The 15,456-nt window shown below is 42.7% G+C and overlaps 1 protein-coding gene across 22 annotated transcripts in view; it reads left to right on the forward strand.

Moving 5' to 3' along the window:
* Positions 1-15,456, forward strand: part of MAP4K4 (mitogen-activated protein kinase kinase kinase kinase 4) — a 177,010-nt gene that overhangs the window by 110,452 nt on the left and 51,102 nt on the right. For all 22 annotated transcript variants that reach the window (XM_023536600.1, XM_011370102.2, XM_011370107.2 and 19 more), the window contains exons 5-11: positions 1,712-1,802; positions 3,772-3,902; positions 6,098-6,152; positions 7,600-7,678; positions 11,155-11,330; positions 13,513-13,585; positions 15,045-15,255. In XM_023536600.1, coding sequence (XP_023392368.1) covers positions 1,712-1,802; positions 3,772-3,902; positions 6,098-6,152; positions 7,600-7,678; positions 11,155-11,330; positions 13,513-13,585; positions 15,045-15,255 — 816 coding nt within the window. The remainder of the gene's footprint in view (positions 1-1,711; positions 1,803-3,771; positions 3,903-6,097; positions 6,153-7,599; positions 7,679-11,154; positions 11,331-13,512; positions 13,586-15,044; positions 15,256-15,456) is intronic.

The raw sequence follows: 15,456 nt of genomic DNA on the forward strand, positions 1-15,456 counted from the left end.
CCCATGGGTTCTTGAAGACATGATTGGAGCAGTTAGGGTCGATAGTGGCAGAGCCAGAGGTGGGAAGCTCTTGAGGGTGTTAGATTCAGATGCTGCTATGCAAAATCCCTCAAAAGGTTGAGTCTCGAGCATGCAGGCCACAGACGTCAAGTGGGAAAGCTCTCCAGGGCCAGCCCACTGAAACCCGGAGACTATAAGGTTTATCAGCAAAGCCAGCATGCTCATCTCGCCCACTTCACAGCCACAGTCTGCATGGCCACAGTCTGTACGGTGGCCTACAGGTTCTGGTAGACGCCAACATTTCCTATCGAGTACAGGTACTTAACGGCCTTATGTAGCTGATAGAGAGCGGCAGCGTTTGACTACTCCTTGTTCTGTGTCCATGATGAGAGAGCTACAGGAATGTTTCTTAACGTGGGCTGCTCGTAAGGAGCAAGAGGCACACAGGCCATATTTGTTTGAGAAGAGTGGATACTTGTGTTTGTTGCTAAAATAATCCTATAAAAGTGTAAGAAAGGGGTCTGTGAAAGAGAATAAAAATTTAACTGAAGTAGTAAAAGTAGGAATTATGAAAGAATTGAGGAAGCTGCATTTTCTTTTTTGGTCTCTTCTTTTGATGTTCAAAGTTATTTCACGCTGAAAGGAGGGACTTTCTTCTTAACTATAGCACTAAGATACCATATATTTTTAGAGCTTTTTTTCCATAGTCAGTGCTTTGTGGTATAACACTGCACATCCTGTGTGGTGGAAACATAAACAGAGCCATCAAATAAGCTCCCTTCTGTTTCACAGGCAGACTAGTAACCGATTGACTAGAAACCCCCGTGCTAGAAATCTTAGTGTTCAGAGCTTTGTTGTCGTTAACCCCACAAAAAAGTAAATAGGAAAACCAAACCCTTACGTCTAACCTACCCTTTTGGGATTTCAGAGTAAATAGGTTGCTTGTGTCTTGAGGAGGTGGGCTATCAATTTGGCTTTTTTTAGCTAAAATGGAATAAGTGAGCTGTGAGAACGGTGCATTTTTGTCTTTTAGACCATCTAGATGCCAAATTTGGTTTTGTTCTTGCACTACCTCTTGTAAGAGACATGCTTCTGGGCTTCCTTCCAGATACAAGGTCATCAAGTAGCACTATGAGCCAGTAGGGTTTATCTCCTTGGGAAAGAAATGCTTTGAACTCAAAGCTCTAGTGATGGCAGAATTGGTTTATGCTTGGGGTGGAGGTGGGGTTGATCAACAGTTAGCAGTTTGTCACTGTGTGCTAGGAAAACTAGGCAGTGTCCCAGGGCCAGACTTTAAACCTCACTCCTGCCCTTCGCTTTTCCCCTGGGATGTGTTTAGTTCAAATATACTGTGGGATCACCCACTGAAAGATAGATGTGTAGCGTGGGAAAGGAACCACCCTGCACTCAAATAGCACAAATTATAGCAGAGAAAGTGCGGATGGTCATCCACAGCATATCTTCAAGGGGCAGCTAGAAAGAGTCGATGATGCTCACGGGGACGGAGACCCGTTGGGACTGCGGGCGGGTATGCCTCTTTCCAGTGTCGTGGCTGATGTCTCCCTGGGGACGTGCACTGAGACTGACTCTTGTGTTCTAAATGCGGCACACAGAACCTTTCGGCACGTGTGCTTTGCCATGAGGGCTGCGCTCTTGGTTATTCACTTACAGCAACACAAGACCTAAAATTCAGATCTGTCTTCTTATTCAGGGGCTGGCACATCTTCACATCCATCATGTGATTCATCGGGACATCAAGGGCCAGAATGTGTTGCTGACTGAGAATGCAGAGGTGAAACTTGGTATGTGATGGCTGTGCCACATGATCTCACACTTGTATTTGGCACAGACTAGCAACACTCCCTGCCCCATTTGTATTTAGCTAAAAGTTCAGTCTTACCAGTGTTTTCTGTTTAACGTGAGAAATGGGCTTATTGCTTAGCCTGGCTCCACCTCCCTTCCCCAGTGCTTCTCCCCTCTGTTCCGTTCTCCATGTGGTAGACAGAATAATGTCTAAATCAGATCATGTCACTTTCCTGCTTAAAGACCATTAATGGCTTCCTGTTTCACTTTGAATAAAATCTACATTTTTACTGTGGCCTATAAAAAGCCATAGCCCCTGCCACTTTCCAACCTCATTTTGTGACCCTTTTCTCTTCTTTCTCAGTCACTCATTCTTTAACGTCCTTGGGACTTGCCTGGGGCCTTCCTACATACTCTTCCCCAGTTTCAAAGTTGCATTTTTTCCTCATCCTCAGATGCCTTCCCTGACCCCTGGTCTGTGCTGAGTCCCACTGCTTGTTTCCTCCATAATACTAATCACAATTTATAATTCTCTTGCTATTTGTTTACTTATATTTCTGACTCCTTTACCAGAATATAAATTTTGGGAGTGCAGCGACTAAGATTGTTTTATTTGCAAAAAGATTCTTATCCAGCGTCCAGCATAATGCCTTGAATGTAGTTAGGTGCTCAGTAAACTATGCATGGGTGGATGAATGAAGCCTGGAGTGTCTTCCTGGAGAATATTTTATAGTGGTTCTTTTATATTTCTGGTTTCCCATACCTGGATCTGAACTTGTTACCATTCTACTTTCATATCATGGTTCTCTCAGGTTTTAAAACAGAATTAGCATTAAGTTTCCTTCCACTAAAGCACCACACACACAAAAAATTCTTTATGGTTATAAGAATCTAATCCACCTTTCAAAAATCTTAGGCCCAGTAGTTAAAGATCGTTATGACTGCCTTCTTGCATAGTGCCTGCATTTACTGGTCATCTGTGGAGGAACAGTCTGCCCAATCAGAAAGTCCTCCCAAAGCTAAGATTATTCTCATTCCAAACAACTCAACAAGTTTTGTGTGCTCCCTGCTTCGGCTCCCTGGTGCTAGGCCTGTGACAGTCCCTCGGTATTCGCTTGCTGGTGGATTACAGCTGTCCAGGTAGCAGTAACTGGCGCCAACTGCCCGGCCTGTGTCTGTCTCAGGGGCATTGGGCATGTGCTTCTGCGCCCTTACCAGGTGATTTTCTGAAGGTGTTCTGCAGACAGAAGTTCAATTTGTGTCCTCTGGAAGTAATTTTAGCCCTCCACTGGCCCTCTGCACTCCTGCTGGTTGCGGGTAATGACAGTGTATCTAAGTGGCAGTGTCAGTGAGCACCCCATTGCAGAGTATGGTCTTGCTGCCAGTTCTGCCTCCCTGTAGACCACCATCATCATTCACTTGGGTGGGATGTAGGAGTGAAGAGTCCATAGAAGTCCTGGGGACTGTGGGAGTGTTTCCTAGTGCATGTGTGATTTAGCTTGACTTTGTTTATTTAATTCAGTACTGTGTTCTTTCCAGAAAACCTTTGTGGATTTCTTCTCTTTCTGTGGTTAATGCTGCTTAAGACGCTAAGTCACGTAGGCTCTCAGTCAGTTCTCCTGAAGTTGGGGCTTTCTGTGACCTGATCTTGGTCTTGTTTGTGCCAGCATGTTCCCCGAACGCACTGAAGATCCGATTCATCCAAAAGTCCCCCTGGTGGTCACTGTTGGGGAAGCTCGAGTTGGTGGCTGGGTCCAGGCCTCCCAGGAGCCTTCAGACTGGTAGAGGATGATGCTGGCTTTGCACTGAAGAGTTGCTCCTTGTAGTTTGAGGCCTTGAGGAGGCGGCATGTCCATGAAGTATCATTGTTTTCGTTTACTCTGCAGACATCTCCTCATATTTCTTGGTCTTATATTGTACTTGTCTGTTAATTGTGTTCTACTTTCCCTCCTTCCCTCCCCCTCCCAGTGGATTTTGGTGTGAGCGCTCAGCTTGACAGGACCGTCGGCAGGAGAAACACGTTCATAGGCACGCCCTACTGGATGGCTCCTGAGGTCATCGCCTGTGATGAGAACCCAGATGCCACCTATGATTACAGAGTAAGAGGCGCCTGCTTGCGCAGCCTTCACTGGGTCTTTGCTGTTCCTGGGGGTGAGGGTTCTGCTTACAAATCCTGCACCCCTTATCCCTTCCTGCCTCCTCAATGGGAATGACATGGGCACCCTGTCGCAGGTACAGATTTGCCAGGATGGCATTTAGATGCCGTCATCTTTCTGTTCGTTCTGCATCACCTGTCTTCTCCTTACTGAGTAGTACTTTGTTGTGCATAGAACTTTTTGTCATGAGACAATTCATTGCTTCTGCCCTGTTTGTTGTCCTCTTTAACTTGAAGACTATATTATAACCAGATATTTATTTTTTAAAAACAGTGTCAAAATGTATAGAAGTGGTTTCATCTATGTGAAGTTTTCAGTCTTGTTCTAGAGCATCCTGGCTTTGAGTTGATACACAGTTATTAGAGTGACCTCTAGGGGCTTGTATCAGTAATGCACTTTTTGATCCTGATGGAAAACCCATATATTTGAGCATCAGGCTCAGGTTGAGTATGTTAACAAAACTGTTAAAAAAATTTCCTTGACTTATTTAATGAGTCAGAGTAGTTAATGTACCTGATAATGATGTTGATAATTGAGTTTATAGCTTAATATTCTGCAGTGCATTTCAGTATTTATTACAAATATTCATTTAATGAAGCTCAATTTAAGCCCAGGATATAGAGGAATTTTTATGTTTTTATTTGCTGAAGTATTTTAAAATACGTTATAGACTTTATGACTTTTCACTCTTTAACACATCATTCTACATCTCCAAAATTTGAAAACGTTTTTCAACATACCAAAATTATCTTCAAACATAAGTAAATTAAAAATAATTTGAAAATATAAAATCCATACTTAGACCCAGCTGGTTTATACCTAGTTTGTCCAAACTGGTATTCAGTATAGGACAAGACATTGTATTTGGTTGTTTGGCCATTGAGTATCTTTTAATTGAGAGTAGTACCCCCGCCCCCTCCCCCTTTTTTTTTATGACACTGACTTGCTGAAGAGGCAGTGTTCTACCCTCTGGATTTGTCTTACCAGTTCTCAATCTTAGCTTTACAATCTTTGTAACATCAGTTAGCTTGTTCCTATACACTGGAGAGGCTCAATTAGTATCAGAAAAACCTCAGCAAGATCACCTCAGAGGAGATGTGTGGTTGGCATTCAGCAAATAGGGAGCATGGAACATCTCTGCTTACCCCATCACTGATGCTGCTAAGATCAGTCACTGGGTTAAGGTGGTAAACCCCAACTTTGTACCCGTGTAGTAGAGAAAACTCCATAAAAATAAGGGAGACATTTGTAGGTCTTCCCTTATTCTTGTAATCCAACATGTGTTTGAACTGAGTAACATAATTATAGGTTATTTAGAAAATCCTTAAACTGAGCAACTTTAAGTCATTCCTTTGTTAGGATAGCATATAAACAAAAAGAACACTAATGATAGTAATCATCCATTATCTACTTTTTAAAGAGCTTGTTTGGATTTTAAGAAATTGGCTGGTAAACCTTTATTCATCACCCAGTGTTTTTTGAGAGCCCACTACATGTGAGTTGCAATTCCTGGGGTTCAAAGGTGAATCAAACAAAGATGCCTGCCCTCATGGAACTTGTACTTGAGTGGGGAATAAAGTTAAAATTCGAATTTTAAAATTAATACTTCAAAGGATTCAGAAGGAAAAGATTCTGCACACGGAAAGGCACTTTATTTACTATTCATCCCTTTAAGTTTGAGGGGAGGGTAGAGAGACTTGGCAGCATGATGTGAATCAGCTTACTGTGGTAGATTTTATTAAAAGAGTGCTTTCTAGCCTTTAAACTTTTAACATCTTAATTAAGTTTGAGATGTTAACATAAAACATAAAAATAAGCATAAATCTGATCCAGGAATCTAAATTATTGAATGCTTCTCAAGAATGAAGAAACATACTGAGCAGCAGAGCTTGCAGTAGGCAGTCCGAAGCTTTTACGTGGACCAGCTCTAATTCTTTCTAATTAACAAGTTATCTTTATTTTATTATTTTTTTGCAGGTAGTCTTACAAATCTGTATGTGGTTTTTATTTCCTGAAACTTCCTTTCAGTTTATACACCAAAGAATGCATTTATATCATTTGCATGAATAACTAGCAATGGTAAACTAGTGACCTCATAGCTGACATACTGCCCATGACATACTGTTCTGTTTTTGCAGAGTGACCTTTGGTCTTGTGGCATCACAGCCATTGAGATGGCAGAGGGCGCACCCCGTAAGTAACGGTCTTTCCTTTATAGCCCCATTGTTACGTGTAACTTAAACTTAGTCTCAGGGTTTCAAAAAGAACAGCTTCACGGATAAAGCCTTTCCTGGTAGGGCGTTTAGATGGAGGAATCATAAATGCAATGAAGTTTTAGATGTAAAAGAAACCCTGACATCTACTATTCCTTTTGGAGAGCTCTCTGAGGTCCGTAGGCTACATTATCCTTTATTAAAGTTGTATTCTGGTGTCAGATCTGAAATTATGGTGACATCAAATAATAGGCAGTGATTTTTCTTTTTACCTTTGAACTTTTTACTATTCAGTGAAACCAGTCCTAACACAGGAAATTTTAATTATTACTTGTGTTGTGACTTGACAAATAGAGGCAAACGTTTTTATCTTTAGAATATTTTTTTGTATTACTTATGAAATTTTGCTTTGGCTTTGGATCAAATCAATGACAACTTCATAAAATTCATTTTTCATTAGGGACAGGGTAGAATTGCATACAACAAAGGAAAAAACAGCATTTTCTGTTAGACACCCTCCCCCCCCCCAAAAAAAAACCTATACACAAAGAATGTAAAACTGTTACATAGTTGTTGCTGAATAAATTTTTGTTGAATGAATGGAAAAAAATTACCAACAGCTAAGAATTAGTTGCAACACAGAAATGGACGTCTATCTTGACCACCATACGTTCGTTCTCTCGTGGTAAATGCCGAGCAGCTGAGACGGGGAAGTGTTGTCCGATCCTTTATTTCAGTTTCCTTTCATAGTGGGAATAGTATTATCTTTTTCTTTGGCTCCGTTTCTCAGCTGCCTTGTAAGATACTAGTGAAGGTAAATAAACACACGAAAATGCACATCGCCTATTGTACCATAACGTTGTGTACTTGTGTACCTAACATGCCTTTATTGGGCAAGTGATAGAAGTACAAACAGTAATTGCACAGAATTGAACAGTTCTGTTTTACTCTAACAGTTTTGCTGTTTTTTAGTAATAATACCTATAACAATGAACAGTTGACACTTGTGGAGGGCTTAACCATGCTTATTGCTTTCCAGGCATTGTGTGAGTGCCTTTGCAAGCAGTGTCTCAACAACCCTGTGAAATGACGTTCTTTTCATTGTAATCATCTAGATGGTTTAGAAGCCTAGGCTGTTGACTCTTTGAAGACTTTGAATCAGTATTTATCTTTGACCATGAAAACTCTCCAGTGTCTATCTGAAATTGTATATTCTTCTTGTTGCTCCCATTCTGCTTTTATTTTGCTGTGTTTAAATGGGGGAATTTAAGGCGTGCCCTAGGGCTCACGACTAGATGTTTAGACTGCTTGACATAAGGTATATCAACCACATGATGGGACAGAGCATTTGATATTGTGAGTGAACCCTAGAGATCAAGAATGAGTAAAATAAGTGCCATACTGACACGACCGTCTCCTCTCCTCAGCTCTCTGTGACATGCATCCAATGAGAGCACTGTTTCTCATTCCCAGAAACCCTCCTCCCCGGCTGAAGTCAAAAAAATGGTAAGCTATGTATGGTTTTTGTTGTTGTTCTTTTCCTTTAAAAAAAATATTGTTCTTTTTTTAGTTTTACTCTGAGACATAGTTCTGGCCATTCTAATTCATAAAGAACACAAGAGCCAGGGCCCCCACACCACCAGTTAAAAGTGTATTGATTTTTTTTGTTTTGTTTTTCCATGATAAATTCTCTTTGAATTACAAAAAAGTGATAAGTGACCATGTGAAACACCATAACATGGTTAAAGAAAACTTTTCTGTTTTACTATTTCAACACACTTTCACGTGTATATATTTCTAAACATTTTCACACTAAAAAATGAAGCTGTATTGACTTACAGTTCCTCAACTGAAACAGGCTTTTAAAATTATGATGGCATTTACTGTAATTATTGCAAATCTTTGAAGCTAGGTGTATCCTCTTTCATTCCGGAACACATTAAAGGAAGGGTCTGCTATCTGTGGGCTGCCATCTTTCTCCCTGCGGCTCCCATTTATTTGCTAAACAAAAATCTGTCATGGACGGGGATGATGATGACGTTCACTGACAAAAGCTCTAAGACTTGCACCAGTGTGAGAAAGGGCTGATTTGATTCAATTTCAGAATCTATAAGGGGGTAGGACAGTTGCTGTGCTTTCAGGCTGAGAATTTTGCCCACTTGTCTCTCTTGAGCTCTGAACCCTTTCCCATCAGTCTGGTTGCACTCAATCTTCTCCAGCACGTGGGAGAAGCTTTTCTCCTTTCTCTGTTCCTGTTTCCCTGAGCTCATCATCTTTCTTACTCATGCCAACCTGCCATGGTTTTGTTTTTCTTTTTCTTTCTGAAATTATTCTCACTCTAGTTTCCCAGTTAGTATTGTCTCCTCTTAGATTCTTGACTCTAACTCTGAAGTAGGCAGCAGCCCTCAAGTTCGAGCCTTCTCCTTTTCTGGGTTTGGTCTCCTCGCTGTTCTGTCTGATTTTTTCTTCTTGGTTGCTCATCTTCTGATGTTCTGTACTTTTCTTTTCCCGTCTGTGGGTATATATTCACACACACGTTTTCACTCTTGTTTCTTTCACACTTCTCCCTGTCCCTCACCGTTCTTTCCCCCAACACACTTCACTGTATTTTCCTCACCTTTTGTATGCTGACAGGGTTTTCTCATTATTTTTATATTGTCTTCAACCACATTCAAATCCAGATTACTGCAGTTATCTCCAGTTTTGGGAGAGGCTTTTTAAGGCCATGCAGTTGCAAAGATGTTAGCCCCAGTGGTGTCCTGCATTAAAACATGACAGCTGTGGGCATCCATGGTTGGCCAGCCCTTCGGGAACTAATGCATGTAGTGGACATCACCACGGAGTGAGCTGTGGGGCTGGGGTAACACTTTATCTGGCTCAGGCCAAACTAAATACTGATTTTCCCTTATTTTTCTGTCAGATATTATTAAAAGGAGTTTATGCTCTATCTTCAGAGTGCTTCCCAGTTTACAAGTCTTGTCAGCTGGCCCCACTCTGATGATTCTGTGCACTGCTTGCAGTTTGGGGTTAATCGCTGTGCGTGTAATATAGTGGTGTCATGAGACAGGTGCAGATGACAAACAGCTCTTCCTGTGTTCTCACACTGAAATTTCTCTGACTAAACCTGATTAGATGCACTTTCATCTGTTCACACCGTTGCTGTCATTTTACCCAAGTTTTCTAAAGGGACAGGATGCTTACAGACATAAAGGCCTCCTTCCTGTGTGGATGCTGTCTCCTGTCTGCCACGTGTGAGCTGCTGCTACTGCTTCTGCATCTTCAGAAGCTGATCAGTGACCGGTGACCTCGTCCAGCAGAACACGATAGTTGATTGTAAAGCATATAATACTGTAGACCCTTGATTCCCAGTTGTTCATTTGTAGATGTAGGATGTGAGAATCCCTTTGGAATCTTTTTAATTTAAGGCTCTAGCCTCAAAGTCCCTGGTTTGTTAGGTCTGAGGAGTGACCCAGGGATTTGTATTTTTAAGGAACTCCCGGAATAATCCTTGCAGGCAGTGGGGTTTGGGCATCTCTGTGTTAGATGCAACTGCCTGGACTCCCCCAGGTTCCTCATTAACCACGGAATAATGTAATAGCGTCCCTGAATGACTTTGGGGCTCTTTCGTGAGCCGACCCTGACCTATATTTCTGTTCTTTTCCACTTTTCATACTGGCATCAGAAAACAATTCATTATTCCAGACACGTGTTTGGTTTGTTCATGTTGCCTTGTTCACTCTGGAATGATGGCCTGTCTCCATCTTTGGCATGTCAGAGGCCTCCTTTTTCTCTATGTGTCTCCCATTGTAGCAGCAGCTCTTTTTTTCTTCCTCTGTAAGTTTGATGACACATTTGCTATTGTGTGTACATAAGTTTCTTCCACTTTATTTCCTGTATGTATTTCTTATAGAACCTAGGATAAGCAAATGTCAGTCACTGATCCATAAATATTTGTTGAATTGAAAAAAATAGTGAGTTTGAACAGAAATATAGGACAATGGAAGCAATACTTAAAAGCGGTGAAGTGATTGGAAACAACCGAACTAGTTTTCTAAATCACATTTTTAAAGATCAAATAACTCATTCATTCAACAAAAATTTATTACCTACCTTTTGTGGTCTGCCAGTGGTTACTGTTGGGCATTACTGAAAAATTACTGACAAATGAAAAATAGGAACCAGTTTCTGACCTGTGTGCAGTCTGTTCTGTGCAGAAAGCCCTGGAAGAAAGGCTCTTCATTTGGGGTGCAGTGTTGCTGGGAAAGGCTTAGCAAAAGAGAACGATGCCTGAGCTGGGTCTCAAAATACATGATGGGTGAGAATGTCTGGGCCAGTGCTGAGAGTAAAGGTCATCATGAGCCAGACACTGAGAAGCAGGCAAAAATCTAAGTGGGTGGTCAGGCAGTGACATAGTCATCGCCCCCTCAGAACTCTTTCCACCTGCAGTAATAAGAGAAAAGTCATCAGGTCATATGTGTGGCCCAGGCAGAGAACTGATAAATAAGCCAATTGGAGACTCTGATTGAAACGTCACATTAACAGGTTCAAGAACCCCAGCATTTGGTCACTAACTCGGCTCCTTATCTCTGTGTCTGTCCATGTCTCCTGGCTTCCAGACATCTATCCTGTCTGCCTTTGTTTTCGCAAAACATGCCCTTCACCCCCTCACCTCCTCCACCCCTATGATTAAATGATTAATGAGCAACATTAGATTTAAACCCAGTTCATTTATGCCGGACTCCTTCATGGCTCTCTGTGGTGTGTCATTGGTGATGCAGTGCGACTCTTAAACCACGTGTGAGCCATGCCCCTGGCCCTGCGCCCCGGACTCCTATCTCCACCCACATCACTGCTTTGCCCTCGTGGGGCGTGCACGGCAGTCCAGAGCCCCTTCTTCGTTTTCAGGCTCATACGTTACTGATGTTTTGGAGCCTTGCTCTTGGTGGTAGAAGTTTGATGATCTTTTTTACTTCTTCTTACAGGTCAAAGAAATTTTTTAGTTTTATAGAAGGGTGCCTGGTGAAGAATTACATGCAACGGCCCTCCACCGAGCAGCTTTTGAAACACCCGTTTATAAGGGATCAGCCAAACGAAAGGCAAGTTAGAATCCAGCTCAAGGACCACATAGACCGAACCAGAAAGAAGCGGGGAGAGAAAGGTATTCAGCCTGTTTTCATTTTCACCTTTAAAACATTTTTTTGTGGGGGATGGGTTTACCAACTAGAATAGGCTACTGCTTTCCCACCCCCGAGTGTGTGCTCACTTGGCTAGTGTCTCTGCCCTGCACAGCAGCAAGCAGCCTAGGTTCTTGCCTGGCTTCAGGCAGTGTCAACGAGCTGCATGGGTACTGCCAAGCTGACACCACTTTACACGGGCGTCATGGCTGGTCACAATGGCGGGACACTTGTTTTTTCTGTGCTTTTTCCTTCATTATGGAGGTTATTTTCTACACCTGTCACTCAGGGTTTATTCAGCATCGGCTGTAAACATTGTCATCAGTGTGTTCACATGTTACTGTCCTGCTCCAGAATCCCCAGGGTTTCTTCCTGCTGTACTCCACCTGACGACTCTTAACCACTGCGCAGCATTAGCACACACTTAGGCTTGCGGACAGATGTTGCTTTCTGTTCCCAGAATCTTGGTTTGATAGCTTTACGTGTTCTGTGTCCACCTGTCTGGCGTGTCCTCTGTTTCCTTCCATCCCGCAAGGTGCAGATCCAGCTTCATCACCAGCTTCACAAAAGCGTCTTCTCCGAGGCCTCTAGCCCTCATTGATCTTTCTGTTCTGTGAATTCTTACAGTCACTTTACAGAACAGCATCTGGATAACTGGGATCTCGTTAATGAATTTTTTTTACACTAAAATTTCAAGGCTAGGGAAGAAACGAAAAAGAGCTAAGTTCAAGGCAGTAGAAGGATTGGTCACAGCCATCTCTGGGCGTCTGCACTGAGCTTTGCATGTTCTTTCAGTCTTCACAGCTTCAGTTTTCCGAGTTAAGTTCCCATTGACGTTCATAATGGATTTTTTGCCCTCTGATATAGTCAGTCATAAAAGTAACTAACCTTTGTACACTGAGCTATGCAGTTGTAGTAGAGTGAACTAAAGTTTGCAATAAAATAAAGCTCTTTTGGGAAAAGGTTATTTGTGTATTGATGAGACCAGTGGGGCACTTCACCTTCATTTCTTCAAGTCACAGCAACTTCTTTTTTTCTCTTTGCATTTACTCACCTTCCAAATATCTTCAGCCTCTCATCAGTAATTAATAGTACATCGTACAAAATTTTAAACCTAACAGTGCCTATTTAAAGGATTCCAAAGATTATCTCAGTTGGAATCTCCTTTGGAAGCTAGCCCATTTTTATCTAGCATAGAACTAATGTATTTTATATAAGGACTGATAAATTTGTAGATATGTAAATATATATTTATATTTGTTCATGATACAGATTGAACCATAATTTAAGTTCTCAGTCTCGTTTTTTCTGACCAGGAAACTAATTTTAAACTTACATAATTCTGAAAAAAGTTAGAAGTGTACTTTTTGTTTGTGAACAGACTTTTATAAATTTCTTCAGCCTTTCCGGTTTTGATTGCTCTGTGGAGTAAAATTGCTCCCTGAAAGCCAGGTACTGACATTAAGTACAGGGTCTAATAAAGTGGACTGTTAACTTTTGGAAAAATGGTATAAAACCTATTAAAGTGAAAATAAGTTATTCATGTTGAAACTTTTGCTTAGTCTGATCAAAGTAGAGTAGTTTTTGTCTCCTTTTGCTGTTTCATCAGTTTTTCCCTGGTTTCAACTTTATAATTTGGGGGAACATTTGCTTTTGTTTTTTCTGCTCTAAGTACCTAATGCTTCACTTTTTTTTTCAGCCCAGCAGACTTTTCTCTCTGCTTCACTCTTACGTGGATCTCTGAATGTTAAAAATAACCAGATACTTTTAGTTTTTTTTTAGTTTGGGCAGTTAAATCTCTTCCTTTTGAATTTTAGCTTCAAAGTGGACTTTCTGGTTTTGCTGATGTGGTCAAGCCGCTTGTATGTCCAGGGCGCTCTGGAGCCCATCTCCTCAGCCCGTAAGCAGCGCCTTCTACACAGGGTTGTCTTGAATACAACAAATCTACTCTTCGCCGGCCAGGAAGGCTAGCCTGGGGAATTGTCACCACTCACTGTGGGAACTTGGTGTTGTGCTCTACCTTTCCCCAGGGTCTCCATACCCACTGTTATTTTCACAGAGAACATACTGTGTATTTTCTGCTATCACGCTCTTGGAGGTATCTGCCTGTACGTGCACGTGTCATGATTTGCAAGCTGTCATGTTTATCTTGTCCTTTTTTAATAGATGAAACTGAATATGAGTACAGTGGGAGCGAGGAGGAAGAGGAGGAGGTGCCCGAGCAGGAAGGAGAGCCGAGGTAACGGTGCCGCCTGCCCCGCCTTGTGAAGAGATGTGCTGGCGTCAGAAGACTCCTGTAGTGTGAAGGAGTCTTAAGTTACTGCGGAAGTGCCCTGATAGCCTCCCTTCTCTTTCTTTTGAAAGATCTCTCTAAACATTTTTCCCCTCCGGGTCCTCTTACCCAAATGGTGCTTTACCAAGATCGCATCACAGCCCCTCCGCAGTCACTTAGAAATGTGGGGTTGCTTTTGGTCCTGGGGGAGGGGTAGGAGCTGGCCACGGGCATTTATTAGTCCAGGAGGTGCAGATGACAAATGTCTCAGAATGTGTAGGACATCTCTGCACACAAAGAATTGTCCTCCTCAAGGGCTCGTAGGGTATCTACTGAAAAACAGTGCAGTCTTTCCCACTACTTTGTTTTCCTCTTCCCATAAGTGTGGTGACCAGCATTTCATTTCTTCTATTAGGATATGTTCTGTCTTGATCCATTTCATAGTCTGTGTTTGGGTTGTCTCTGGCTTCCCAAGGTTCAGTGAAGCAGAAGGTTGAAGAGTTGGTAGCACGAACCTCATAGTAACTAATCAAGGAATAGAAGATTTTAAAATGCTAATATTGTACCTGTTGCAGCTACACATGACTTATTGGACACAAGGAGGGTGGAAGGGCTTGTTGGAAGACATTTAGGGACCATGTACAGAGATTGGGAGTTTAAAGAGAGCAGATCAAGAGATGCGAGAATTTCTTGCAAAAACTCTATAATATCTGTTATTCTTACATAGGAGAAGATTTGAATCCACTTGAGGCTAAAACTTTGAATCATTTGAACTGATTTCATGAGCAGTGCAGTTCTATTTGGATAGCAGCATGATCTCATGAAAGAGGCTGTTTAAGGGGGCTCATCTGCCATGTTACTCTGGCTGTTTTGGAAGTGGAGAGGTGACTGGCAGGGAGACCAACTGGGAACAAAGCTATTTACCCTCATTAGTGGCTGATTCTTGGGACACACTTGGGCCCAGCTGCTGACCCTGGAAGTGAGGAAAGTGAGAGGGAAGTGAGAGGGAGCACATGGCAAAGCTCTACGGCCCAGAGGGAGATAGATGGTGAAGGTCATGCTGCTGTTTCTGCCCTGGCAGACCCAGAACATGACATTGCTTTTCCTGATAGGAAATGAGGCTCAGAGAGGGGACTGACTGTAGAAGAGGATGGTTTCAACGATCATTTTAGCGTCTGAGTTGATGTGAGAATCCTAAGAGAGAGAAGTCTTGTCAAGCAGATGTCCAGAGAAGTTTAGGATATTCATGAAACAGATGGAAGAAGACAAATACTATTGGATGGAGATATAGTTGTTTCCATGGGTTTCTTAGTTGAATTTCGAGTGGGAGGGACTCACTGAGGGAATGAATGTGGAAATGGTGCAGCATGTGGGGCTGCCATTGCCGCCCAGAGCATGCCCCTGACAGCGCTGCTTCCTCCCACAGCTCCATCGTCAACGTGCCCGGCGAGTCCACCCTTCGCCGGGATTTCTTGAGACTGCAGCAGGAGAACAAGGAGCGCTCTGAGGCCCTTCGGAGACAGCAGCTCTTGCAGGAGCAGCAGCTCCGGGAGCAGGAGGAGTATAAAAGGCAGCTGTTGGCGGAGAGGCAGAAACGGATCGAGCAGCAGAAGGAGCAGAGGCGGCGGCTGGAAGAGGTAGAACAGGGAAGATGCCCAGCTGGTTTTCTCCTCCTTCATTCCTGCTGGTAGCCAGACCCCCACAGGACTGTTTCCTGTGGACTCCTGAGCTGGTACCTCCCCGGCTCAGCTCTCTAGTCGCTCCCAAAGGAGAGAAGCGCTGTTGGGCGGGCAGGCCCATGCAGCCCTCGAGGGCAGGGTTATCCTTGCTTGGAAAAA

This window comes from Pteropus vampyrus, unplaced genomic scaffold, assembly GCF_000151845.1.
Source record: "Pteropus vampyrus isolate Shadow unplaced genomic scaffold, Pvam_2.0 Scaffold160, whole genome shotgun sequence".
Taxonomy (NCBI): Eukaryota; Metazoa; Chordata; class Mammalia; order Chiroptera; family Pteropodidae; genus Pteropus; species Pteropus vampyrus.